The sequence below is a fragment of the Pelophylax lessonae genome (genome assembly GCF_965119305.1).
Source record: "Pelophylax lessonae genome assembly, chromosome: 11".
Classification (NCBI taxonomy): domain Eukaryota; kingdom Metazoa; phylum Chordata; class Amphibia; order Anura; family Ranidae; genus Pelophylax; species Pelophylax lessonae.
Window position 1 is genome coordinate 227,440,489 of NC_138778.1, and position 27,532 is coordinate 227,468,020.

General features: G+C 52.6%; 1 protein-coding gene across 1 annotated transcript in view; it reads right to left on the reverse strand.

Moving 5' to 3' along the window:
• LOC309566860 (plasmanylethanolamine desaturase 1-like) overlaps positions 1-14,729 on the reverse strand; it is a 110,225-nt gene extending 95,496 nt beyond the window's left edge. The window contains exon 1 of the mRNA XM_082272205.1: positions 14,523-14,729. Coding sequence (XP_082128331.1) covers positions 14,523-14,673 — 151 coding nt within the window. The 5' untranslated portion in view covers positions 14,674-14,729. The remainder of the gene's footprint in view (positions 1-14,522) is intronic.
• Positions 14,730-27,532: the final 12,803 nt, after the last annotated feature.

Sequence of the window (27,532 nt, forward strand, 5' to 3'; positions counted from 1 at the left end):
TACACTCCTCTCACACAGTGTCCCCCCCCTCCTCATACACTCCTCTCACACAGTGTCCCCCCCCTCCTCATACACTCCTCTCACACAGTGTCCCCCCCTCCTCCTCATACACTCCTCTCACACAGTGCCCCCCCCTCCTCCTCATACACTCCTCTCACACAGTGTCCCCCCCTCCTCCTCATACACTCCTCTCACACAGTGTCCCCCCTCCTCATACACTCCTCTCACACAGTGTCCCCCCTCCTCATACACTCCTCTCACACAGTGTCCCCCCCTCCTCATACACTCCTCTCACACAGTGTCCCCCCCCTCCTCATACACTCCTCTCACACAGTGTCCCCCCCTCCTCATACACTCCTCTCACACAGTGTCCCCCCCTCCCTCCTCATACACGTGTCCCTCTCACACAGTGTCCCCCCCCCTCATACACTCCTCTCACACAGTGTCCCCCCCCTCCTCATACACTCCTCTCACACAGTGTCCCCCCTCCTCCTCATACACTCCTCTCACACAGTGTCCCCCCTCCTCATACACTCCTCTCACACAGTGTCCCCCCCCCCTCCTCATACACTCCTCTCACACAGTGTCCCCCCCTCCTCATACACTCCTCTCACACAGTGTCCCCCCTCCTCCTCATACACTCCTCTCACACAGTGTCCCCCCCTCCTCCTCATACACTCCTCTCACACAGTGTCCCCCCCCCTCCTCATACACTCCTCTCACACAGTGTCCCCCCCCTCCTCATACACTCCTCTCACACAGTGTCCCCTCCTCCTCATACACTCCTCTCACACAGTGTCCCCCCCTCCTCCTCATACACTCCTCTCACACAGTGTCCCCCCCTCCTCATACACTCCTCTCACACAGTGTCCCCCCCCTCCTCATACACTCCTCTCACACAGTGTCCCCCCCTCCTCATACACTCCTCTCACACAGTGTCCCCCCCTCCTCATACACTCCTCTCACACAGTGTCCCCCCCCCCTCCTCATACACTCCTCTCACACAGTGTCCCCCCTCCTCCTCATACACTCCTCTCACACAGTGTCCCCCCTCCTCATACACTCCTCTCACACAGTGTCCCCCCTCCTCATACACTCCTCTCACACAGTGTCCCCCCCTCCTCATACACTCCTCTCACACAGTGTCCCCTCCTCCTCATACACTCCTCTCACACAGTGTCCCCTCCTCCTCATACACTCCTCTCACACAGTGTCCCCCCCTCCTCATACACTCCTCTCACACAGTGTCCCCCCCCCCTCATACACTCCTCTCACACAGTGTCCCCCCCTCCTCATACATCCTCTCACACAGTGTCCCCCCTCCTCCTCATACACTCCTCTCACACAGTGTCCCCCCCTCCTCATACACTCCTCTCACACAGTGTCCCCCGCTCCTCATACACTCCTCTCACACAGTGTCCCCCCTCCTCATACACTCCTCTCACACAGTGTCCCCCCTCCTCTCATACACTCCTCTCACACAGTGTCCCCCCCCTCCTCATACACTCCTCTCACACAGTGTCCCCCCCCTCCTCCTCATACACTCCTCTCACACAGTGTCCCCCCTCCTCATACACTCCTCTCACACAGTGTCCCCCCTCCTCATACACTCCTCTCACACAGTGTCCCCCCCTCCTCATACACTCCTCTCACACAGTGTCCCCCCTCCTCATACACTCCTCTCACACAGTGTCCCCCTCCTCCTCATACACTCCTCTCACACAGTGTCCCCCCCCTCCTCATACACTCCTCTCACACAGTGTCCCCCCCCCTCCTCATACACTCCTCTCACACAGTGTCCCCCCTCCTCATACACTCCTCTCACACAGTGTCCCCCCTCCTCATACACTCCTCTCACACAGTGTCCCCCTCCCTCCTCATACACTCCTCTCACACAGTGTCCCCCCCTCCTCATACACTCCTCTCACACAGTGTCCCCCCCTCCTCCTCATACACTCCTCTCACACAGTGTCCCCCCTCCCTCATACACTCCTCTCACACAGTGTCCCCCCCTCCTCATACACTCCTCTCACACAGTGTCCCCCCTCCTCATACACTCCTCTCACACAGTGTCCCCCTCCTCCTCATACACTCCTCTCACACAGTGTCCCCCCTCCTCATACACTCCTCTCACACAGTGTCCCCCCCTCCTCATACACTCCTCTCACACAGTGTCCCCCCCTCCTCATACACTCCTCTCACACAGTGTCCCCCCCTCCTCATACACTCCTCTCACCAGTGTCCCCCCTCCTCCTCATACACTCCTCTCACACAGTGTCCCCCCTCCTCCTCATACACTCCTCTCACACAGTGTCCCCCCCCTCCTCATACACTCCTCTCACACAGTGTCCCCCCTCCTCATACACTCCTCTCACACAGTGTCCCCCCCTCTCCTCATACACTCCTCTCACACAGTGTCCCCCCTCCTCATACACTCCTCTCACACAGTGTCCCCCCCCTCCTCATACACTCCTCTCACACAGTGTCCCCCCTCCTCATACACTCCTCTCACACAGTGTCCCCCCCTCCTCATACACTCCTCTCACACAGTGTCCCCCCCTCCTCATACACTCCTCTCACACAGTGTCCCCCCTCCTCATACACTCCTCTCACACAGTGTCCCCCCTCCTCATACACTCCTCTCACACAGTGACCCCCCCTCCTCATACACTCCTCTCACAGTGTCCCCCCTCCTCATACACTCCTCTCACACAGTGTCCCCCCCTCCTCATACACTCCTCTCACACAGTGTCCCCCCTCCTCATACACTCCTCTCACACAGTGTCCCCCCTCCTCATACACTCCTCTCACACAGTGTCCCCCCTCCTCATACACTCCTCTCACACAGTGTCCCCCCTCCTCATACACTCCTCTCACACAGTGTCCCCCCCTCCTCATACACTCCTCTCACACAGTGTCCCCCCTCCTCCTCATACACTCCTCTCACACAGTGTCCCCCCCCTCCTCCTCATACACTCCTCTCACACAGTGCCCCCCCCTCATACACAGTGTCCCCCCTCCTCATACACTCCTCTCACACAGTGTCCCCCCTCCTCATACACTCCTCTCACACAGTGTCCCCCCTCCTCATACACTCCTCTCACACAGTGTCCCCCCCTCCTCATCACTCCTCTCTCCACAGTGTCCCCCCTCCTCATACACTCCTCTCACACAGTGTCCCCCCCCCCTCATACACTCCTCTCACACAGTGTCCCCCCCTCCTCTCATACACTCCTCTCACACAGTGTCCCCCCCTCCTCATACACTCCTCTCACACAGTGTCCCCCCCTCCTCATACACTCCTCTCACACAGTGTCCCCCCCCTCCTCCTCATACACTCCTCTCACACAGTGTCCCCCCCTCCTCCTCATACACTCCTCTCACACAGTGTCCCCCCCTCCTCATACACTCCTCTCACACAGTGTCCCCCCCCTCCTCATACACTCCTCTCACACAGTGTCCCCCCCCTCCTCATACACGTGTCCCCCCTCTCACACAGTGTCCCCCCCCTCCTCATACACTCCTCTCACACAGTGTCCCCCCCCCTCCTCATACACTCCTCTCACACAGTGTCCCCCCCTCCTCATACACTCCTCTCACACAGTGTCCCCCCCTCCTCATACACTCCTCTCACACAGTGTCCCCCCTCCTCATACACTCCTCTCACACAGTGTCCCCCCCTCCTCCCATACACTCCTCTCACACAGTGTCCCCCCTCCTCATACACTCCTCTCACAGTGTCCCCCCCTCCTCATACACTCCTCTCACACAGTGTCCCCCCCTCCTCATACACTCCTCTCACACAGTGTCCCCCCCTCCTCATACACTCCTCTCACACAGTGTCCCCCCCTCCTCATACACTCCTCTCACACAGTGTCCCCCCCCTCCTCATACACTCCTCTCACACAGTGTCCCCCCCTCCTCATACACTCCTCTCACACAGTGTCCCCCCTCCTCATACACTCCTCTCACAGTGTCCCCCCTCCTCATACACTCCTCTCACACAGTGTCCCCCCTCCTCATACACTCCTCTCACACAGTGTCCCCCCCCCCTCCTCATACACTCCTCTCACACAGTGTCCCCCCTCCTCATACACTCCTCAACACAGTGTCCCCCCTCCTCATACACTCCTCTCACACAGTGTCCCCCCCCTCCTCATACACTCCTCTCACACAGTGTCCCCCCCTCCTCATACACTCCTCTCACACAGTGTCCCCCCTCCTCCTCATACACTCCTCTCACACAGTGTCCCCCCCCCTCCTCATACACTCCTCTCACACAGTGTCCCCCCCCTCCTCATACACTCCTCTCACACAGTGTCCCCCCCTCCTCATACACTCCTCTCACACAGTGTCCCCCCTCCTCATACACTCCTCTCACACAGTGTCCCCCTCCTCATACACTCCTCTCACACAGTGTCCCCCCCTCCTCATACACTCCTCTCACACAGTGTCCCCCCCTCCTCATACACTCCTCTCACACAGTGTCCCCCCCTCCTCATACACTCCTCTCACACAGTGTCCCCCCCTCCTCATACACTCCCTCTCACAGTGTCCCCCCCTCCTCATACATCTCCTCTCACACAGTGTCCCCCCTCCTCATACACTCCTCTCACACAGTGTCCCCCCCCTCCTCATACACTCCTCTCACACAGTGTCCCCCCCTCCTCATACACTCCTCTCACACAGTGTCCCCCCCTCCTCCTCATACACTCCTCTCACACAGTGTCCCCCCCTCCTCATACACTCCTCTCACACAGTGTCCCCCCCTCCTTCATACACTCCTCTCACACAGTGTCCCCCCCTCCTCATACACTCCTCTCACACTCCTCTCCTCCTCATACACTCCTCTCACACAGTGTCCCCCCCTCCTCATACACTCCTCTCACACAGTGTCCCCCCTCCTCCTCATACACTCCTCTCACACAGTGTCCCCCCCTCCTCATACACTCCTCTCACACAGTGTCCCCCCCCTCCTCATACACTCCTCTCACACAGTGTCCCCCCCTCCTCATACACTCCTCTCACACAGTGTCCCCCCTCATACACTCCTCTCACACAGTGTCCCCCCTCCTCCTCATACACTCCTCTCACACAGTGTCCCCCCCTCCTCATACACTCCTCTCACACAGTGTCCCCCCCCTCCTCATACACTCCTCTCACACAGTGTCCCCCCCTCCTCATACACTCCTCTCACAGTGTCCCCCCCTCCTCATACACTCCTCTCACACGTGTCCCCCCTCCTCATACACTCCTCTCACACAGTGTCCCCCCCTCCTCATACACTCCTCTCACACAGTGTCCCCCCCTCCTCATACACTCCTCTCACACAGTGTCCCCCCCCTCCTCATACACTCCTCTCACACAGTGTCCCCCCCTCCTCATACACTCCTCTCACACAGTGTCCCCCCCTCCTCCTCATACACTCCTCTCACAGTGTCCCCCCCTCCTCATACACTCCTCTCACACAGTGTCCCCCCCCTCCTCATACACTCCTCTCACACAGTGTCCCCCCCTCCTCCTCATACACTCCTCTCACACAGTGTCCCCCCCCTCCTCATACACTCCTCTCACACAGTGTCCCCCCCCTCCTCATACACTCCTCTCACACAGTGTCCCCCCCTCCTCCTCATACACTCCTCTCACACAGTGTCCCCCCCCTCCTCCTCATACACTCCTCTCACAGTGTCCCCCCCTCCTCCTCATACACTCCTCTCACACAGTGTCCCCCCCCTCCTCATACACTCCTCTCACACAGTGTCCCCCCCCCCTCCTCATACACTCCTCTCACACAGTGTCCCCCCCTCCTCATACACTCCTCTCACACAGTGTCCCCCCCCTCCTCCTCATACACTCCCTCTCACACAGTGTCCCCCCTCCTCCTCATACACTCCTCTCACACAGTGTCCCCCCTCCTCCTCATACACTCCTCTCACACAGTGTCCCCCCTCCTCCTCATACACTCCTCTCACACAGTGTCCCCCCTCCTCCTCATACACTCCTCTCACACAGTGTCCCCCCCTCCTCATACACTCCTCTCACACAGTGTCCCCCCCTCCTCATACACTCCTCTCACACAGTGTCCCCCCCTCCTCATCATACACTCCTCTCACACAGTGTCCCCCCTCCTCCTCATACACTCCTCTCACACAGTGTCCCCCCCCTCCTCATACACTCCTCTCACACAGTGTCCCCCCCCCTCCTCATACACTCCTCTCACACAGTGTCCCCCCTCCTCATACACTCCTCTCACACAGTGTCCCCCCTCCTCATACACTCCTCTCACACAGTGTCCCCCCCCTCCTCATACACTCCTCTCACACAGTGTCCCCCCCTCCTCCTCATACACTCCTCTCACAGTGTCCCCCCCCTCCTCATACACTCCTCTCACACAGTGTCCCCCCCTCTCCTCATACACTCCTCTCACAGTGTCCCCCCCTCCTCATACACTCCTCTCACACAGTGTCCCCCCCCTCCTCATACACTCCTCTCACACAGTGTCCCCCCCCCTCCTCCTCATACACTCCTCTCACAGTGTCCCCCCCTCCTCCTCATACACTCCTCTCACACAGTGTCCCCCCTCCTCCTCATACACTCCTCTCACACAGTGTCCCCCCTCCTCCTCATACACTCCGCTCACACAGTGTCCCCCCCTCCTCCTCATACACTCCTCTCACACAGTGTCCCCCCCTCCTCATACACTCCTCTCACACAGTGTCCCCCCCTCCTCATACACTCCTCTCACACAGTGTCCCCCCCTCCTCATACACTCCTCTCACACAGTGTCCCCCCATCCTCATACACTCCTCTCACACAGTGTCCCCCCCTCCTCATACACTCCTCTCACACAGTGTCCCCCCTCCTCCTCATACACTCCTCTCACACGTGTCCCCCCCTCCTCCTCATACACTCCTCTCACACAGTGTCCCCCATCCTCATACACTCCTCTCACACAGTGTCCCCCCCTCCTCATACACTCCTCTCACACAGTGTCCCCCCCTCCTCATACACTCCTCTCACACAGTGTCCCCCCCTCCTCCTCATACACTCCTCTCACAGTGTCCCCCCCTCCTCATACACTCCTCTCACACAGTGTCCCCCCCTCCTCATACACTCCTCTCACACAGTGTCCCCCATCCTCATACACTCCTCTCACACAGTGTCCCCCCCTCCTCATACACTCCTCTCACACAGTGTCCCCCCTCCTCCTCATACACTCCTCTCACACAGTGTCCCCCCCTCCTCATACACTCCTCTCACACAGTGTCCCCCCTCCTCCTCATACACTCCTCTCACACAGTGTCCCCCCCTCCTCCTCATACACTCCTCTCACACAGTGTCCCCCCCCTCCTCATACACTCCTCTCACACAGTGTCCCCCCCCCTCCTCATACACTCCTCTCACACAGTGTCCCCCCCCCTCCTCATACACTCCTCTCACACAGTGTCCCCCCTCCTCATACACTCCTCTCACACAGTGTCCCCCCCTCCTCATACACTCCTCTCACACAGTGTCCCCCCCTCCTCATACACTCCTCTCACACAGTGTCCCCCCCTCCTCATACACTCCTCTCACACAGTGTCCCCCCTCCTCATACACTCCTCTCACACAGTGTCCCCCCTCCTCATACACTCCTCTCACACAGTGTCCCCCCCTCCTCATACACTCCTCTCACACAGTGTCCCCCCCTCCTCCTCATACACTCCTCTCACACAGTGTCCCCCCCTCCTCATACACTCCTCTCACACAGTGTCCCCCCCCTCCTCATACACTCCTCTCACACAGTGTCCCCTCCTCCTCATACACTCCTCTCACACAGTGTCCCCCCTCCTCATACACTCCTCTCACACAGTGTCCCCCCTCCTCATACACTCCTCTCACACAGTGTCCCCCCCCTCCTCATACACTCCTCTCACACAGTGTCCCCCCTCCTCATACACTCCTCTCACACAGTGTCCCCCCCCTCCTCCTCATACACTCCTCTCACACAGTGTCCCCCCCCTCCTCATACACTCCTCTCACACAGTGTCCCCCCTCCTCATACACTCCTCTCACACAGTGTCTCCCCCTCCTCATACACTCCTCTCACACAGTGTCCCCCCCCCTCATACACTCCTCTCACACAGTGTCCCCCCTCCTCATACACTCCTCTCACACAGTGTCCCCCCCTCCTCATACACTCCTCTCACACAGTGTCCCCCCCTCCTCATACACTCCTCTCACACAGTGTCCCCCCCTCCTCATACACCTCCTCTCACCAGTGTCCCCCCTCCTCATACACTCCTCTCACACAGTGTCCCCCCCCTCCTCATACACTCCTCTCACACAGTGTCCCCCCCCTCCTCATACACTCCTCTCACACAGTGTCCCCCCCTCCTCCTCATACACTCCTCTCACACAGTGCCCCCCCCCTCCTCCTCATACACTCCTCTCACACAGTGTCCCCCCCTCCTCCTCATACACTCCTCTCACACAGTGTCCCCCCTCCTCATACACTCCTCTCACACAGTGTCCCCCCTCCTCATACACTCCTCTCACACAGTGTCCCCCCCTCCTCATACACTCCTCTCACACAGTGTCCCCCCTCTCCTCATACACTCCTCTCACACAGTGTCCCCCCCCTCCTCATACACTCCTCTCACACAGTGTCCCCCCCTCCTCATACACTCCTCTCACACAGTGTCCCCCCTCCTCATACACTCCTCTCACACAGTGTCCCCCCCCCTCCTCATACACTCCTCTCACACAGTGTCCCCCCTCCTCCTCATACACTCCTCTCACACAGTGTCCCCCCTCCTCATACACTCCTCTCACACAGTGTCCCCCCCCCTCCTCATACACTCCTCTCACACAGTGTCCCCCCCTCCTCATACACTCCTCTCACACAGTGTCCCCCCTCCTCCTCATACACTCCTCTCACACAGTGTCCCCCCCCCTCCTCATACACTCCTCTCACACAGTGTCCCCCCCCTCCTCATACACTCCTCTCACACAGTGTCCCCCCCCTCCTCATACACTCCTCTCACACAGTGTCCCCCCCCTCCTCATACACTCCTCTCACACAGTGTCCCCCCCCTCCTCCTCATACACTCCTCTCACACAGTGTCCCCCCCCCCTCCTCCTCATACACTCCTCTCACACAGTGTCCCCCCCCTCCTCATACACTCCTCTCACACAGTGTCCCCCCTCCTCATACACTCCTCTCACACAGTGTCCCCCCCTCCTCATACACTCCTCTCACACAGTGTCCCCCCCTCCTCATACACTCCTCTCACACAGTGTCCCCCCCTCCTCATACACTCCTCTCACACAGTGTCCCCCCCTCCTCATACACTCCTCTCACACAGTGTCCCCCCCTCCTCATACACTCCTCTCACACAGTGTCCCCCCCCCTCATACACTCCTCTCACACAGTGTCCCCCCCCCTCCTCATACACTCCTCTCACACAGTGTCCCCCCTCCTCCTCATACACTCCTCTCACACAGTGTCCCCCCTCCTCATACACTCCTCTCACACAGTGTCCCCCCCCTCCTCATACACTCCTCTCACACAGTGTCCCCCCCTCCTCATACACTCCTCTCACACAGTGTCCCCCCTCCTCCTCATACACTCCTCTCACACAGTGTCCCCCCCCCTCCTCATACACTCCTCTCACACAGTGTCCCCCCCTCCTCATACACTCCTCTCACACAGTGTCCCCTCTCCTCATACACTCCTCTCACACAGTGTCCCCCCTCCTCCTCATACACTCCTCTCACACAGTGTCCCCCCCTCCTCATACACTCCTCTCACACAGTGTCCCCCCTCCTCCTCATACACTCCTCTCACACAGTGTCCCCCCCCCCTCCTCATACACTCCTCTCACACAGTGTCCCCCCCCTCCTCATACACTCCTCTCACACAGTGTCCCCCCCCTCCTCATACACTCCTCTCACACAGTGTCCCCCCCCTCCTCATACACTCCTCTCACACAGTGTCCCCCCCTCCTCCTCATACACTCCTCTCACACAGTGCCCCCCCCTCCTCCTCATACACTCCTCTCACACAGTGTCCCCCCTCCTCCTCATACACTCCTCTCACACAGTGTCCCCCCCTCCTCATACACTCCTCTCACACAGTGTCCCCCCCTCCTCATACACTCCTCTCACACAGTGTCCCCCCCCCTCCTCATACACTCCTCTCACACAGTGTCCCCCCCCTCCTCATACACTCCTCTCACACAGTGTCCCCCCCCTCCTCATACACTCCTCTCACACAGTGTCCCCCCCTCCTCATACACTCCTCTCACACAGTGTCCCCCCCCCCTCATACACTCCTCTCACACAGTGTCCCCCCTCCTCCTCATACACTCCTCTCACACAGTGTCCCCCCTCCTCCTCATACACTCCTCTCACACAGTGTCCCCCCTCCTCATACACTCCTCTCACACAGTGTCCCCCCTCCTCATACACTCCTCTCACACAGTGTCCCCCCCCTCCTCATACACTCCTCTCACACAGTGTCCCCCCCTCCTCATACACTCCTCTCACACAGTGTCCCCCCCTCCTCCTCATACACTCCTCTCACACAGTGTCCCCCCCCCTCCTCATACACTCCTCTCACACAGTGTCCCCCCCCTCCTCATACACTCCTCTCACACAGTGTCCCCTCTCCTCATACACTCCTCTCACACAGTGTCCCCCCCTCCTCCTCATACACTCCTCTCACACAGTGTCCCCCCCTCCTCATACACTCCTCTCACACAGTGTCCCCCCCCTCCTCATACACTCCTCTCACACAGTGTCCCCCCCTCCTCATACACTCCTCTCACACAGTGTCCCCCCTCCTCATACACTCCTCTCACACAGTGTCCCCCCCTCCTCATACACTCCTCTCACACAGTGTCCCCCCTCCTCCTCCTCATACACTCCTCTCACACAGTGTCCCCCCCCCCCTCATACACTCCTCTCACACAGTGTCCCCCCCTCCTCATACACTCCTCTCACACAGTGTCCCCCCTCCTCATACACTCCTCTCACACAGTGTCCCCTCCTCCTCATACACTCCTCTCACACAGTGTCCCTCCTCCTCATACACTCCTCTCACACAGTGTCCCCCCCTCCTCATACACTCCTCTCACACAGTGTCCCCCCCCCCTCATACACTCCTCTCACACAGTGTCCCCCCCCTCCTCATACATTCCTCTCACACAGTGTCCCCCCCTCCTCCTCATACACTCCTCTCACACAGTGTCCCCCCCTCCTCATACACTCCTCTCACAGTGTCCCCCGCTCCTCATACACTCTTCTCACACAGTGTCCCCCCCTCCTCATACACTCCTCTCACACAGTGTCCCCCCCTCCTCCTCATACACTCCTCTCACACAGTGTCCCCCCCTCCTCATACACTCCTCTCACACAGTGTCCCCCGCTCCTCATACACTCCTCTCACACAGTGTCCCCCCTCCTCATACACTCCTCTCACACAGTGTCCCCTCCTCCTCATACACTCCTCTCACACAGTGTCCCCCCCTCCTCATACACTCCTCTCACACAGTGTCCCCCCCCCCTCATACACTCCTCTCACACAGTGTCCCCCCTCCTCATACACTCCTCTCACACAGTGTCCCCCCTCCTCATACACTCCTCTCACACAGTGTCCCCTCCTCCTCATACACTCCTCTCACACAGTGTCCCTCCTCCTCATACACTCCTCTCACACAGTGTCCCCCCCTCCTCATACACTCCTCTCACACAGTGTCCCCCCCCCCTCATACACTCCTCTCACACAGTGTCCCCCCCCTCCTCATACATTCCTCTCACACAGTGTCCCCCCCTCCTCCTCATACACTCCTCTCACACAGTGTCCCCCCCTCCTCATACACTCCTCTCACACAGTGTCCCCCCCCCTCCTCATACACTCCTCTCACACAGTGTCCCCCCTCCTCATACACTCCTCTCACACAGTGTCCCCTCCTCCTCATACACTCCTCTCACACAGTGTCCCCCCCTCCTCATACACTCCTCTCACACAGTGTCCCCCCTCCTCATACACTCCTCTCACACAGTGTCCCCCCTCCTCATACACTCCTCTCACACAGTGTCCCCCCCCCTCATACACTCCTCTCACACAGTGTCCCCCCTCCTCATACACTCCTCTCACACAGTGTCCCCCCTCCTCATACACTCCTCTCACACAGTGTCCCCTCCTCCTCATACACTCCTCTCACACAGTGTCCCCCCCCTCCTCATACACTCCTCTCACACAGTGTCCCTCCTCCTCATACACTCCTCTCACACAGTGTCCCCCCCTCCTCATACACTCCTCTCACACAGTGTCCCCCCCCCTCATACACTCCTCTCACACAGTGTCCCCCCCCTCCTCATACATTCCTCTCACACAGTGTCCCCCCCTCCTCCTCATACACTCCTCTCACACAGTGTCCCCCCCTCCTCATACACTCCTCTCACACAGTGTCCCCCCCCCCCTCATACACTCCTCTCACACAGTGTCCCCCCCCTCCTCATACATTTCTCTCACACAGTGTCCCCCCCTCCTCATACATTCCTCTCACACAGTGTCCCCCCCTCCTCCTCATACACTCCTCTCACACAGTGTCCCCCCCTCCTCATACACTCCTCTCACACAGTGTCCCCTCCTCCTCATACACTCCTCTCACACAGTGTCCCCCCTCCTCATACACTCCTCTCACACAGTGTCCCCCCCCCCTCATACACTCCTCTCACACAGTGTCCCCCCTCCTCATACACTCCTCTCACACAGTGTCCCCCCTCCTCATACACTCCTCTCACACAGTGTCCCCTCCTCCTCATACACTCCTCTCACACAGTGTCCCTCCTCCTCATACACTCCTCTCACACAGTGTCCCCCCCCTCCTCATACACTCCTCTCACACAGTGTCCCCCCCCCCTCATACACTCCTCTCACACAGTGTCCCCCCCCCTCCTCATACATTCCTCTCACACAGTGTCCCCCCCTCCTCCTCATACACTCCTCTCACACAGTGTCCCCCCCCCCTCATACACTCCTCTCACACAGTGTCCCCCCCCCTCATACACTCCTCTCACACAGTGTCCCCCCCCCTCCTCATACACTCCTCTCACACAGTGTCCCCCCCTCCTCATACACTCCTCTCACACAGTGTCCCCCCCCCCTCATACACTCCTCTCACACAGTGCCCCCCCCCCCTCCTCATACACTCCTCTCACACAGTGTCCCCCCCCCCTCCTCATACACTCCTCTCACACAGTGTCCCCCCCCCCTCATACACTCCTCTCACACAGTGTCCCCCCCCCCTCATACACTCCTCTCACACAGTGTCCCCCCCCCCCTCCTCATACACTCCTCTCACACAGTGTCCCCCCCTCCTCATACACTCCTCTCACACAGTGTCCCCCCCCCCCCTCATACACTCCTCTCACACAGTGTCCCCCCCCCCTCCTCATACACTCCTCTCACACAGTGTCCCCCCCCCCTCCTCATACACTCCTCTCACACAGTGTCCCCCCCCTCCTCATACATTCCTCTCACACAGTGTCCCCCCCTCCTCCTCATACACTCCTCTCACACAGTGCCCCCCCTCCTCCTCATACACTCCTCTCACACAGTGTCCCCCCCTCCTCCTCATACACTCCTCTCACACAGTGTCCCCCCCCCCTCCTCATACACTCCTCTCACACAGTGTCCCCCCCCTCCTCATACATTCCTCTCACACAGTGTCCCCCCCCTCCTCATACACTCCTCTCACACAGTGTCCCCCCCCTCCTCATACACTCCTCTCACACAGTGTCCCCCTCCTCCTCATACACTCCTCTCACACAGTGTCCCCCCCTCCTCCTCATACACTCCTCTCACACAGTGTCCCCCCCCTCCTCATACACTCCTCTCACACAGTGTCCCCCCCTCCTCATACACTCCTCTCACACAGTGTCCCCCCTCCTCATACACTCCTCTCACACAGTGTCCCCCCTCCTCATACACTCCTCTCACACAGTGTCCCCCCCTCCTCATACACTCCTCTCACACAGTGTCCCCCCCCCTCATACACTCCTCTCACACAGTGTCCCCCCCTCCTCCTCATACACTCCTCTCACACAGTGTCCCCCCCCTCCTCATACACTCCTCTCACACAGTGTCCCCCCTCCTCATACACTCCTCTCACACAGTGTCCCCCCCTCCTCATACACTCCTCTCACACAGTGTCCCTCCTCCTCATACACTCCTCTCACACAGTGTCCCCCCCTAATCATACACTCCTCTCACACAGTGTCCCCCCCTCCTCATACACTCCTCTCACACAGTGTCCCCCCTCCTCATACACTCCTCTCACACAGTGTCCCCCCCCCTCATACACTCCTCTCACACAGTGTCCCCCCCTCCTCCTCATACACTCCTCTCACACAGTGTCCCCCCCCTCCTCATACACTCCTCTCACACAGTGTCCCCCCCTCCTCATACACTCCTCTCACACAGTGTCCCCCCCCCCCCCTTAGTGGGGCCCCTCGGGGGTGTCTCCTCTCACCTGGGGAGTAGAGTTCGGCCAGCTCCCGGGCCCCAGCATGCTGGGGGCCCCACCTCGGGCTGCCCTCCCTGCAGGGCTCGGCCAGGTCACTCTCGGCCATCGGGCAGAGCCGGGGCTCACTGTCGGCTCCTCCGTGCGCCGTCCTCGCCATCTTCCCGGCCAGCCAATCGGAGAAGGCGCCGTCCCCAGCTCGCCTCCCGATTGGGGGAGGGTCCGAGGTGGGCGGGAATCTCCGGCCAATAGAGAGAGTAGAGGCTGACTGGCTGCCCAATCAGCGCAGGCCCACGCAAGGTAGGCATGTGATGCGCGGCCAATGGAGAGGGAGAAGGTGAGGAAGCTCAGTGGGAGGCTGCCCGAGGACGGATAGGAGCCACGCCCCCCCCTTCACAATGTCACACACCCCACACGGTCACACCCACCTATGCCACGCCCAGCTGTCATATAGTAGGCGCGCGGCCAGTACGATTGATACATTACATTTCCTCGTCTTGTGGCGGCCCCGCCCCCAGGAATGAATGATTGGGGGGATGCACGGCTGGGAGGGAGGGGCCTGCTGCTCCTATATATAGAGAGAGGCAGGTACAGGTCAGGAGTCAGAGGATTGGCATGTTATAGGAAGCTGCTGTTCAATGCTATTACTGTAACACACATGTACAACCCCCCCCACCAATGCATTAAAGGATAACTCCACTTTTATTGAGACCCCCCCTCTGGATGATTTCTGTACATTGCAGGGATTATAGCAAACTTTGTTGCAGTTTCCTACCTTTTCTTACTCTAAAGAAATAACTGTTTATTTCTCTGTAGCCATGGTCAGAGTGAATGGGAGTGACTTTATAATTATCAATCAGCTGCTGCACCTGCAGGGCTCCAATAAGGAAAGCCTCAGGGTCTGCATCCCTTCAGACATGACGGTTCGTGGTAGCGCACCTGGGTGCACGTGCGCCCCCCCCATTATAAAACAGGGAAGCTGATCCACAGGACCGGTGGCAGCAATTGCCGCTGGGCAACCCGGGATCGCTCCATGCTGAGAGACAGTCTGCTGTTGTAAACCTGGATCTGGAATGATCACAGAGCGCCTGTGATCCTTCTATATAGGAGCACAGGTCTCTATGATCATTTCACAAGTCCCTGCCCCAGACAGAAAGCACCCCCTAGGCCAGTGATGGCGAACTTTGTCACCACAGATGTTTTGGAACTACATTTCCCATGATGCTCATGCACTCTGCAGTATAGTTGAGCATCATGGGAAATGTAGTTCCAAAACATCTGGGGTGCCAAGGTTCGCCATCACTGGTAGGCTCACATTTAACCCTTTGATCGCCCCTGGGTTAACCCCTTTCCTGCCAGTGTCATTAGCAGAAGCGGCACATCCATTGGGGGCGCCGCACCCCCTATCCATGCGTCCGACCCCCTAATCTACATGCAGGGTGCCGGACGCATGGATTTCCAATGGGGTTTTATTTTGAAGCACGTGATTAGAGCCAGAGGCTCTAATAGGCTTCAAAAAAGGGAGGGCTCGGGGGGGGGGGGGGGCAGAGCACTGCACCCTGAGTCCACCCACCTGTGTGACAATAGCGAATGAATATTCGCTATTGCCACACTGATTCTCCTCCTGGCCAATTAGGAAGCGGGTCCTGAGATCCGTTTCCCGATTGGCCGAAAGGAGAAGCCATGCTATTGGCCAAGGAGGAGAAGGAGGCAGGAGACGCAGGAGAAGCCCACAGAGCCGCCGCTGCCTTCCCAGGGTGAGTGAGCCAGTGACTGGGGGGGGGGGGGTGCTGGGTGTGCGAGCTAGAGCTGGTGTGGTCCAGGGGGGGGGGTTATGGTATGGTCCATCTGACGCCCCCCCGGCCCATGGAGCACCAGCCGCCACTGGTCATTAGTACAGTAACAGTAACAAAATAACTGTCAGTCTCCCTCAGTCTGGGGCTCCATGGAAGATCTCCCCTCATGGAGTTTTAATGATCATAAGAACGCTGAGGAATCAGCCCAGAACTACACAGGAGAATCTTGTCAATGATCTCAAGGCAGCTGGGACCATAGTCACCAAGAAAACAATTGGTAACACACTACGCCGAGAAGCATTGAAATCCTGCAGCATCCGCAAGGTCCCCCCGCTCAAGAAAGCACATGTACAGACCCGTCTGAAGTTTGCTAATGAACATCTGAATGATTCAGAGGAGAACTGGGTGAAAGTGTTGTGGTCAGAAGCGACCAAAATTGAGCTCTTTGGCATCAACTCAACTCGCCGTGTTTGGAGGAGGAGGAATGTTGTCTATGATCCCAAGAACACCGTCCCCACCGTCATACATGGAGGTGGAAACATTAGGCTTTAGGGGTGTTTTTCTGCTAAGGGGACAGGACAACTTCACTGCATCAAAGGGACGATGGACGGGGCCATGTACCATCAAATCTTGGGTGAGAACCTCCTTCCCTCAGCCAGGGCATTGAAAAGGTGTTGTGGATGGGTATTCCAGCATGACAATGACACAAAACACACAGCCAAGGCAACAAAGGAGTGACTCAAGAAGAAGCACATTAAGGTCCTAGAGTGACCTAGCCGGTCTCCAGACCCTAATCACATAGAAAATATGTGGAGGGAGCCAAAGGTTTGAGTTACCAAACATCAGCCTCAAAATCTTAATGACTTGGAAAGGATCTGCAAGGAGGAGTGGGACAAAAACCCTCCTGAGATGTGTGCAAACCTGGGGGCCAACTACAAGAAACGTCTGACCTCTGTGATTGCCAGCAAGGGTTTTCCACCAACTACTAAGTCATGTTTGTGAAGGGGGTCAAATACTTATTTCACTCATAAAAACGCAAATCAATTGATAACTTGTTTGAAATGAGTTTCTCTGGATATTTTTGTTCTGTTCCTCACTGTTAAAATAAACCGACCATTAAAATTATAGACTGATCATTTCTTTGTCAGTGGGCAAACCTACAAAATCAGCAGGGGGTCAAATACTTTTTTTTCCCACACTGTACCTTTTCTAAATGTACTATTACTCCAAACTGTGTGTACACTACATATCTTCCTATACAATACTTTTACTCCATCTATACTGTACATACAGTACTTACCTCATCAAAAATTATATTACCCCCCCCCCATACTGTACATCCACTACAAACCTCCTCATACATACTATTACCCCCCCCCCCCATATTGTACTCTACATACCTTTCCTCAACATACTATTACTCTCCGCCATAGTGTACACAAACTACATACCTTCTCCATACATACTATCACTGTACCTATATTCTATATACATTACATTCCCTCCCATACATACTATTACTCCCCCCCCCCCCCCCCCCAATACTGTGTACTCTACTATCCCTGGAGGATCTTTTGTGGGCACGGCGCCAGACCCCTTGGTGTTGTCCTTTTGGTTCTTGAGCTGGATTGTCAGTATTACCGTACAGTATATACTCGAGTATAAGCCGACCCGAATATAAGCCGAGGCACCTCATTTTACCACAAAAAACTGGGAAAACGTATTGACTCGAGTATAAGCCTAGGGTGGGAAATGCAGCAGCTACTGGACCCAACTGGACCACCACGAGACCCAAAACAGGGCATGGTGCAGGGGCTGCAGACATGGTACAGGAGATGCAGGGCTGTGGGCATGGTACAGGAGATGGTACAAGCATGATACAGGAGATGGTACAGGCATGGCACAGGAGAATCTACAGGCATGGCACAGGAGATGGTACAGGCATGGCAAAGGAGATGGTTCAGGCATGGTACAGGAGATGGTTCAGGCATGGTACAGGCATGGCACAGGAGATGGTACATGCATGGCATAGGATATGGTACAGGCAGGGCACAGATGGTACAGGAGATGGTACAGGCATGGCACAGGAGAATGTACAGGCATGGCAAAGGAGATGGTTCAGGCACGGTACAGGAGATGGTTCAGGCATGGTACAGGAGATGGTACATGCATGGCACAAGAGATGGTACAGGCAGGGCACAGATGGTACATGAGATGCAGTGCTGGGGGCATGGTACAGGAGAATGTCCTGTACCATGCCCGCAGCACTGCATCTCCTGAGGAGATGCAGGGCCTGCGGAGAAGTCGCACTTACTTTTTGGTGAGGCGCCTTACATTTAAAAATGGCACCGCCCAGCGCCAACACGTCACCGCGCATGCGCCGTCTGCCCGGGAATAGCCGAACGTGTACAGGCTTTCCCGAGCATCGGCGGTGCATGCGCACTGACCAGAGAGCAGGTAACTGAGATTGTGACACGAGTATAAGCTGGGGGGGGGGGGGGGGGGGGTTTCAGCATAAAAAAACATGCTCAAAAAGTGGGCTTATACTTGATTATTGATTTTACTTTGGAGAATAGGTATGTTGATTGGTGAAACTTATAAGAAAGGAGTCTTTAGGCATTTGTAACAACAGATAGCGGTTTGTGATTATTTTTCCTGCTTTCAGTGACCCAAGGTTATGTGATACTTACCCTAACAGCAAAAGTTTCTGGCTTCCACTTCGCCCCCTATCTCATCTGTGGACTATCGGAAAGACTTGTCCCCCTTTCCTATTTACCCAAAGGTTGGGGGTATCTTCACCTATATATGATGTCCCTCTGGCTGCAAGTGTCCACTCTGTTTGTTTATGAGAGTCTCTGACTTCCTCCAGCAGATTGCAATACCATTTATTTACTTGTAAGTTTCTATGGAATGTATAGTTATATGAGATACTCATCTGAATCTTAATGTATTATACAGTTAATAGTTACATAGTTAGTGAGGTTGAATAAAGACAATAGTCCATCCAGTTCAACCTGTGTAGGTGTGTGTGGCCGTAATCATCTCTCATATGTTCTGATCCTTGAGATGTACGTCTAAGAGTCTTTTGAAGATAGTAGTTGATGAAAATCTCTTTTTTTCTTTTAGGTTTGTAGTAACCCATTTGAAAATTTTCCCATGCAAACACATCCCTGAAGAAGCCATAAGGCGAAACGCGTTGGGGATGGAGTCCCGTCCTCTGCATCATCGGCTACCTGACTGCCTGTATTGATGTGTATAGGGGCCGTACCCTCAAGTTTGCTACGTGGGGATTCCATGTTATGAACTATATCCTCATTCAGGAATACTTTATGTTATATATTGGTTTATATTCTATATCATATCTCCAATATTATATGTTATCTTAATAGTATCTGAGAGGGGAAGTTTAACGCCTACAAAGTCCCGCTTTTTCTCTCTTTTTTTCATTTTTGACTACTTAATTGGGATGTGGCGTTAATAGGATTAGCCGTAGCACATATACAGTATCTGACAAAAGTAAGTACACCCCTCACATTTTTGTAAATATTTTATTCTATCTTTTCATGTGAAAACACTGAAGAAATGACACTTTGCTACAATGTAAAGTAGTGAGTGTACAGCTTGTATAACAGTGTAAATTTGCTGTCCCTTCAAAATAACTCAACACACAGCCATTAATGTCTAAACCGCTGGCAACAAAAGTGAGTACACCCCTTAGTGAAAATGTCCAATTTGGGCCCAAAGTGTCAATATTTCGTGTGGTCACCATTATTTTCCAGCACTGTCTTAACCCTTGAGCATGGAGTTCATCAGAGCTTCACAGGTTGCCACTGGAGTCCTCTTCCCCTCCTCCATGATGACATCACAGAGCTGGTGGATGTTAGAGACCTTGCACTCCTCCACCTTCTGTTTGAGGATGCCCCACAGATGCTCAATAGGGTTTAGGTCTGAAGACATGCTTGGCCAGTCCATCACCTTTACCCTCAGCTTCTTTAGCAAGGCAGTGGTCATCTTGGAGGTGTGTTTGGGGTCGTTATCATGTTGGAATATTGCCCTGCAGCCCAGTCTCTGAAGGGAGGGGATCATGCTCTGCTTCAGTATGTCACAGTACATGTTGGCATTCATGGTTCCCTCACAGAACTGTAGCTCCCCAGTGCCGGCAGCACTCATGCAGCCCCAGTCCATGACACTCCCACCACCATGCTTGACTGTAGGTAAGACACACTTGTCTTTGTATTCCACACCTGGTTGCTGCCACACACGCTTGACACCATCTGAACCAAATAAGTTTAACTTGGTCTTATCAGACCACAGGAGATGGTTCCAGTAATCCATGTCCTTAGTCTGCTTGTCTTCAGAAAACTGTTTGCAGGCTTTCCTGTGCATCATCTTTAGAAGAGGCTTCCTTCTGGGATGACAGCCATGCAGACCAATTTGATGCAGCGGTGATCAGCATATGGTCTGAGCACTCACAGACCGACCCCCCCCCCCCACCCCTTCAACCTCTGCAGCAATGCTGGTAGCACTCATACGTCTATTTCCCAAAGACAACCTCTGGATATGACGCTGAGCACGTGCACTCAACTTCTTTGGTGGACCATGGCGAGGCCTGTTCTGACTAGAACCTGTCCTGTTAAACCGCTGTATGGTCTTGGCCACCGTGCTGCCACTCAGTTTCAGGGTCTTGGCAATCTTCTTATAGCCTAGCCCTAGGCCATCTTTATGTAGAGCAACAATTCTTTTTTTCAGATCCTCAGAGAGGTCTTTGCCATGAGGTGTCATGTTGAACTTCCAGTGACCAGTATGAGAGAGTGAGAGTGATGACACCAAATTTAACATACCTGCTCCCCATTAACACCTGAGATCTTGTAACACTAAAAAGAGTCACATGACACCGGGGAGGGATAATGGCTAATTGGACCCAATGTGGACATTTTCACTTAGGGGGTGTACTCACTTTTGTTGCCAGCGGTTTAGACATTAATGGCTGTGAGTTGAGTTATTTTGAGGGGACAGCAAATTTACACTGTTATACAAGCTGTACACTCACTACTTTACATTGTAGCAAAGTGTAATTTCTTCAGTGTTTTCACATGAAAAGATAGAATAAAATATTTACAAAAATGTGAGGGGTGTACTCACTTTTGTGAGATTCTGTATACCTGCATACCTTCCTATACATACTTTTACTTCACCCATACTGTATGCACAGTACACACCCTCCCATATTAATATCCCACCCATACTAAACCTAAAACTACACATCCTCCCATACTATTAATTCTCCTATTCTGTATGCACAGTACACACCCTCCAATACAATTGTATCACCCATTCTGTACCTAAAACTACACACCCTCTGATACTATCACTTCCCTTATACAGCATGTACTCTACATACCTCCCTGAACATATTACTCAACTCATACTGTTTATACACTACATACCCTCCAATACATATTAGAACTCCCTCCCATATTGTACATATACTACATACATCCTACTACGACTCCACCTATACTGCATATACACTACATACTTCTCCATTCATCCTACTACGACTCCACCTATACTGCATATACACTACATACCTCTCCATACATCTTACTACGACTCCACCTATACTGCATATACACTACATACCTCTCCATACATCCTACTACGACTCCACCTATACTGCACATACACTACATACCTCTCCATACATCCTACTACGACTCCACCTATACTGCACATACACTACATACCTCTCCATACATCCTACTACGACTCCACCTATACTGCATATACACTACATACCTCTCCATACATCCTACTACGACTCCACCTATACTGCACATACACTACATACCTCTCCATACATCCTACTACGACTCCACCTATACTGCACATACACTACATACCTCTCCATACATCCTACTACGACTCCACCTATACTGCATATACACTACACACCTCTCCATACATCCTACTATGACTCCACCTATACTGCATCTACACTACATACCTCTCCATACATCCTACTATGACTCTACCTATACAGCATATACACTACATACCTCTCCATACATCCTACTACGACTCCTCCTATACTGCATATACACTACATACTTCTCCATTCATCCTACTACGACTCCACCTATACTGCATATACACTACATACCTCTCCATACATCCTACTATAACTCTACCTATACAGCATATACACTACACACCTCTCCATACATCCTACTACGACTCCACCTATACTGCATATACACTACATACCTCTCCATACATCCTACTACGACTCCACCTATACTGCACATACACTACATACCTCTCCATACATCCTACTACGACTCCACCTATACTGCACATACACTACATACCTCTCCATACATCCTACTACGACTCCACCTATACTGCATATACACTACATACCTCTCCATTCATCCTACTACGACTCCACCTATACTGCATATACACTACATACATCCTACTACGACTCCACCTATACTGCATATACACTACACACCTCTCCATACATCCTACTACGACTCTACCTATACTGCATATACACTACATACCTCTCCATACATCCTACTATGACTCTACCTATACAGCATATACACTACATACCTCTCCATACATCCTACTATGACTCCACCTATACTGCATATACACTGCATATACACTACATACCTCTCCATACATCCTACTACGACTCCACCTATACTGCATATACACTACATACCTCTCCATACATCCTACTACGACTCCACCTATACTGCATATACACTACACACCTCTCCATACATCCTACTACGACTCCACCTATACTGCATATACACTACACACCTCTCCATTCATCCTACTATGACTCCACCTATACTGCATATACACTACATACCTCTCCATTCATCCTACTACGACTCCACCTATACTGCATATACACTACATACATCCTACTACGACTCCACCTATACTGCATATACACTACATACCTCTCCATACATCCTACTACGACTCCACCTATACTGCATATACACTACATACCTCTCCATACATCCTACTACGACTCCACCTATACTGCATATACACTACACACCTCTCCATACATCCTACTACGACTCCACCTATACTGCATATACACTACACACCTCTCCATTCATCCTACTACGACTCCACCTATACTGCATATACACTACACACCTCTCCATTCATCCTACTACGATTCTACCTATACAGCATATACACTACACACCTCTCCATACATCCTACTACGACTCCACCTATACTGCACATACACTACATACCTCTCCATACATCCTACTACGACTCCACCTATACTGCATATACACTACATACCTCTCCATACATCCTACAATGACTCCACCTATACTGCATATACACTACACACCTCTCCATACATCCTACTATGACTCCACCTATACTGCATCTACACTACATACCTCTCCATACATCCTACTATGACTCCACCTATACTGCATATACACTACACACCTCTCCATACATCCTACTATGACTCCACCTATACTGCATCTACACTACATACCTCTCCATACATCCTACAATGACTCCACCTATACTGCACATACACTACATACCTCTCCATACATCCTACTACGACTCCTCCTATACTGCACATACACTACATACCTCTCCATACATCCTACTACGACTCCACCTATACTGCATATACACTACATACATCCTACTACGACTCCTCCTATACTGCATCTACACTACACACCTCTCCATACATCCTACTACGACTCCACCTATACTGCATATACACTACACACCTCTCCATACATCCTACTACGACTCCACCTATACTGCACATACACTACATACCTCTCCATACATCTTACTACGACTCCTCCTATACTGCATATACACTACATACCTCTCCATACATCCTACTACGACTCCTCCTATACTGCATATACACGACACACCTCTCCATACATCCTACTACGACTCCACCTATACTGCATATACACTACATACCTCTCCATACATCCTACTACGACTCCACCTATACTGCATATACACTACATACCTCTCCATACATCCTACTACGACTCCACCTATACTGCATATACACTACATACCTCTCCATACATCCTACTACGATTCCACCTATACACTACATACCTCTCCATACATCCTACTACGACTCCACCTATACTGCACATACACTACATACCTCTCCATACATCCTACTACGACTCCACCTATACTGCATATACACTACATACCTCTCCATACATCCTACTATGACTCCACCTATACTGCATATACACTGCATATACACTACATACCTCTCCATACATCCTACTACGACTCCACCTATACTGCATATACACTACATACCTCTCCATACATCCTACTACGACTCCACCTATACTGCATATACACTACATACCTCTCCATACATCCTACTACGACTCCACCTATACTGCATATACACTACATACCTCTCCATACATCCTACTACGATTCCACCTATACACTACATACCTCTCCATACATCCTACTACGACTCCACCTATACTGCACATACACTACATACCTCTCCATACATCCTACTATGACTCCACCTATACTGAATATACACTACATACCTCTCCATACATCCTACTACGACTCCACCTATACTGCATATACACTACATACCTCTCTATACATCCTACTACGACTCCACCTATACTGCACATTTACTACATACCTCTCCATACATCCTACTACGACTCCACCTATACTGCACATACACTACATACCTCTCCATACATCCTACTACGACTCCACCTATACTGCATATACACTTCATACCTCTCCATACATCCTACTACGACTCCACCTATACTGCACATACACTACATACCTCTCCATACATCCTACTACGACTCCACCTATACTGCATATACACTACATACCTCTCCATACATCCTACAATGACTCCACCTATACTGCATATACACTACACACCTCTCCATACATCCTACTATGACTCCACCTATACTGCATCTACACTACATACCTCTCCATACATCCTACTATGACTCCACCTATACTGCATATACACTACACACCTCTCCATACATCCTACTATGACTCCACCTATACTGCATCTACACTACATACCTCTCCATACATCCTACAATGACTCCACCTATACTGCATATACACTACATACCTCTCCATACATCCTACTATGACTCCACCTATACTGCATATACACTACATACCTCTCCATACATCCTACAATGACTCCACCTATACTGCACATACACTACATACCTCTCCATACATCCTACTATGACTCCACCTATACTGCATATACACTACATACCTCTCCATACATCCTACTACGACTCCAACTATACTGCATATACACTACACACCTCTCCATACATCCTACTACGACTCCTCCTATACTGCACATACACTACATACCTCTCCATACATCCTACTACGACTCCACCTATACTGCATATACACTACATACATCCTACTACGACTCCTCCTATACTGCATCTACACTACACACCTCTCCATACATCCTACTACGACTCCACCTATACTGCATATACACTACACACCTCTCCATACATCCTACTACGACTCCACCTATACTGCACATACACTACATACCTCTCCATACATCTTACTACGACTCCTCCTATACTGCATATACACTACATACCTCTCCATACATCCTACTACGACTCCTCCTATACTGCATATACACGACACACCTCTCCATACATCCTACTACGACTCCACCTATACTGCATATACACTACATACCTCTCCATACATCCTACTACGACTCCACCTATACTGCATATACACTACATACCTCTCCATACATCCTACTACGACTCCACCTATACTGCATATACACTACATACCTCTCCATACATCCTACTACGATTCCACCTATACACTACATACCTCTCCATACATCCTACTACGACTCCACCTATACTGCACATACACTACATACCTCTCCATACATCCTACTACGACTCCACCTATACTGCATATACACTACATACCTCTCCATACATCCTACTATGACTCCACCTATACTGCATATACACTGCATATACACTACATACCTCTCCATACATCCTACTACGACTCCACCTATACTGCATATACACTACATACCTCTCCATACATCCTACTACGACTCCACCTATACTGCATATACACTACATACCTCTCCATACATCCTACTACGACTCCACCTATACTGCATATACACTACATACCTCTCCATACATCCTACTACGATTCCACCTATACACTACATACCTCTCCATACATCCTACTACGACTCCACCTATACTGCACATACACTACATACCTCTCCATACATCCTACTACGACTCCACCTATACTGCACATACACTACATACCTCTCCATACATCCTACTACGACTCCACCTATACTGCACATATACTACATACCTCTCCATACATCCTACTACGACTCCACCTATACTGCACATACACTACATACCTCTCCATACATCCTACTACGACTCCACCTATACTGCATATACACTACACACCTCTCCATACATCCTACTACGACTCCACCTATACTGCATATACACTACATACCTCTCCATACATCCTACTACGACTCCACCTATACTGCATATACACTACACACCTCTCCATACATCCTACTACGACTCCACCTATACTGCACATACACTACATACCTCTCCATACATCCTACTATGACTCTACCTATACTGCATATACACTACATACCTCTCCATACATCCTACTATGACTCCACCTATACTGCATATACACTACACACCTCTCCATACATCATACTATGACTCCACTTAGACTACATACCTCTCCATACATCCTACTACGGCTCCACCTATACTGCATATACACTACATACCTCTCCATACATCCTACTATGACTCCACCTATACTGCATATACACTACACACCTCTCCATACATCCTACTACGACTCCACCTATACTGCACATACACTACATACCTCTCCATACATCCTACTATGACTCTACCTATACTGCATATACACTACATACCTCTCCATACATCCTACTACGACTCCACCTATACTGCACATACACTACATACCTCTCCATACATCCTACTATGACTCCACCTATACTGCATATACACTACACACCTCTCCATACATCATACT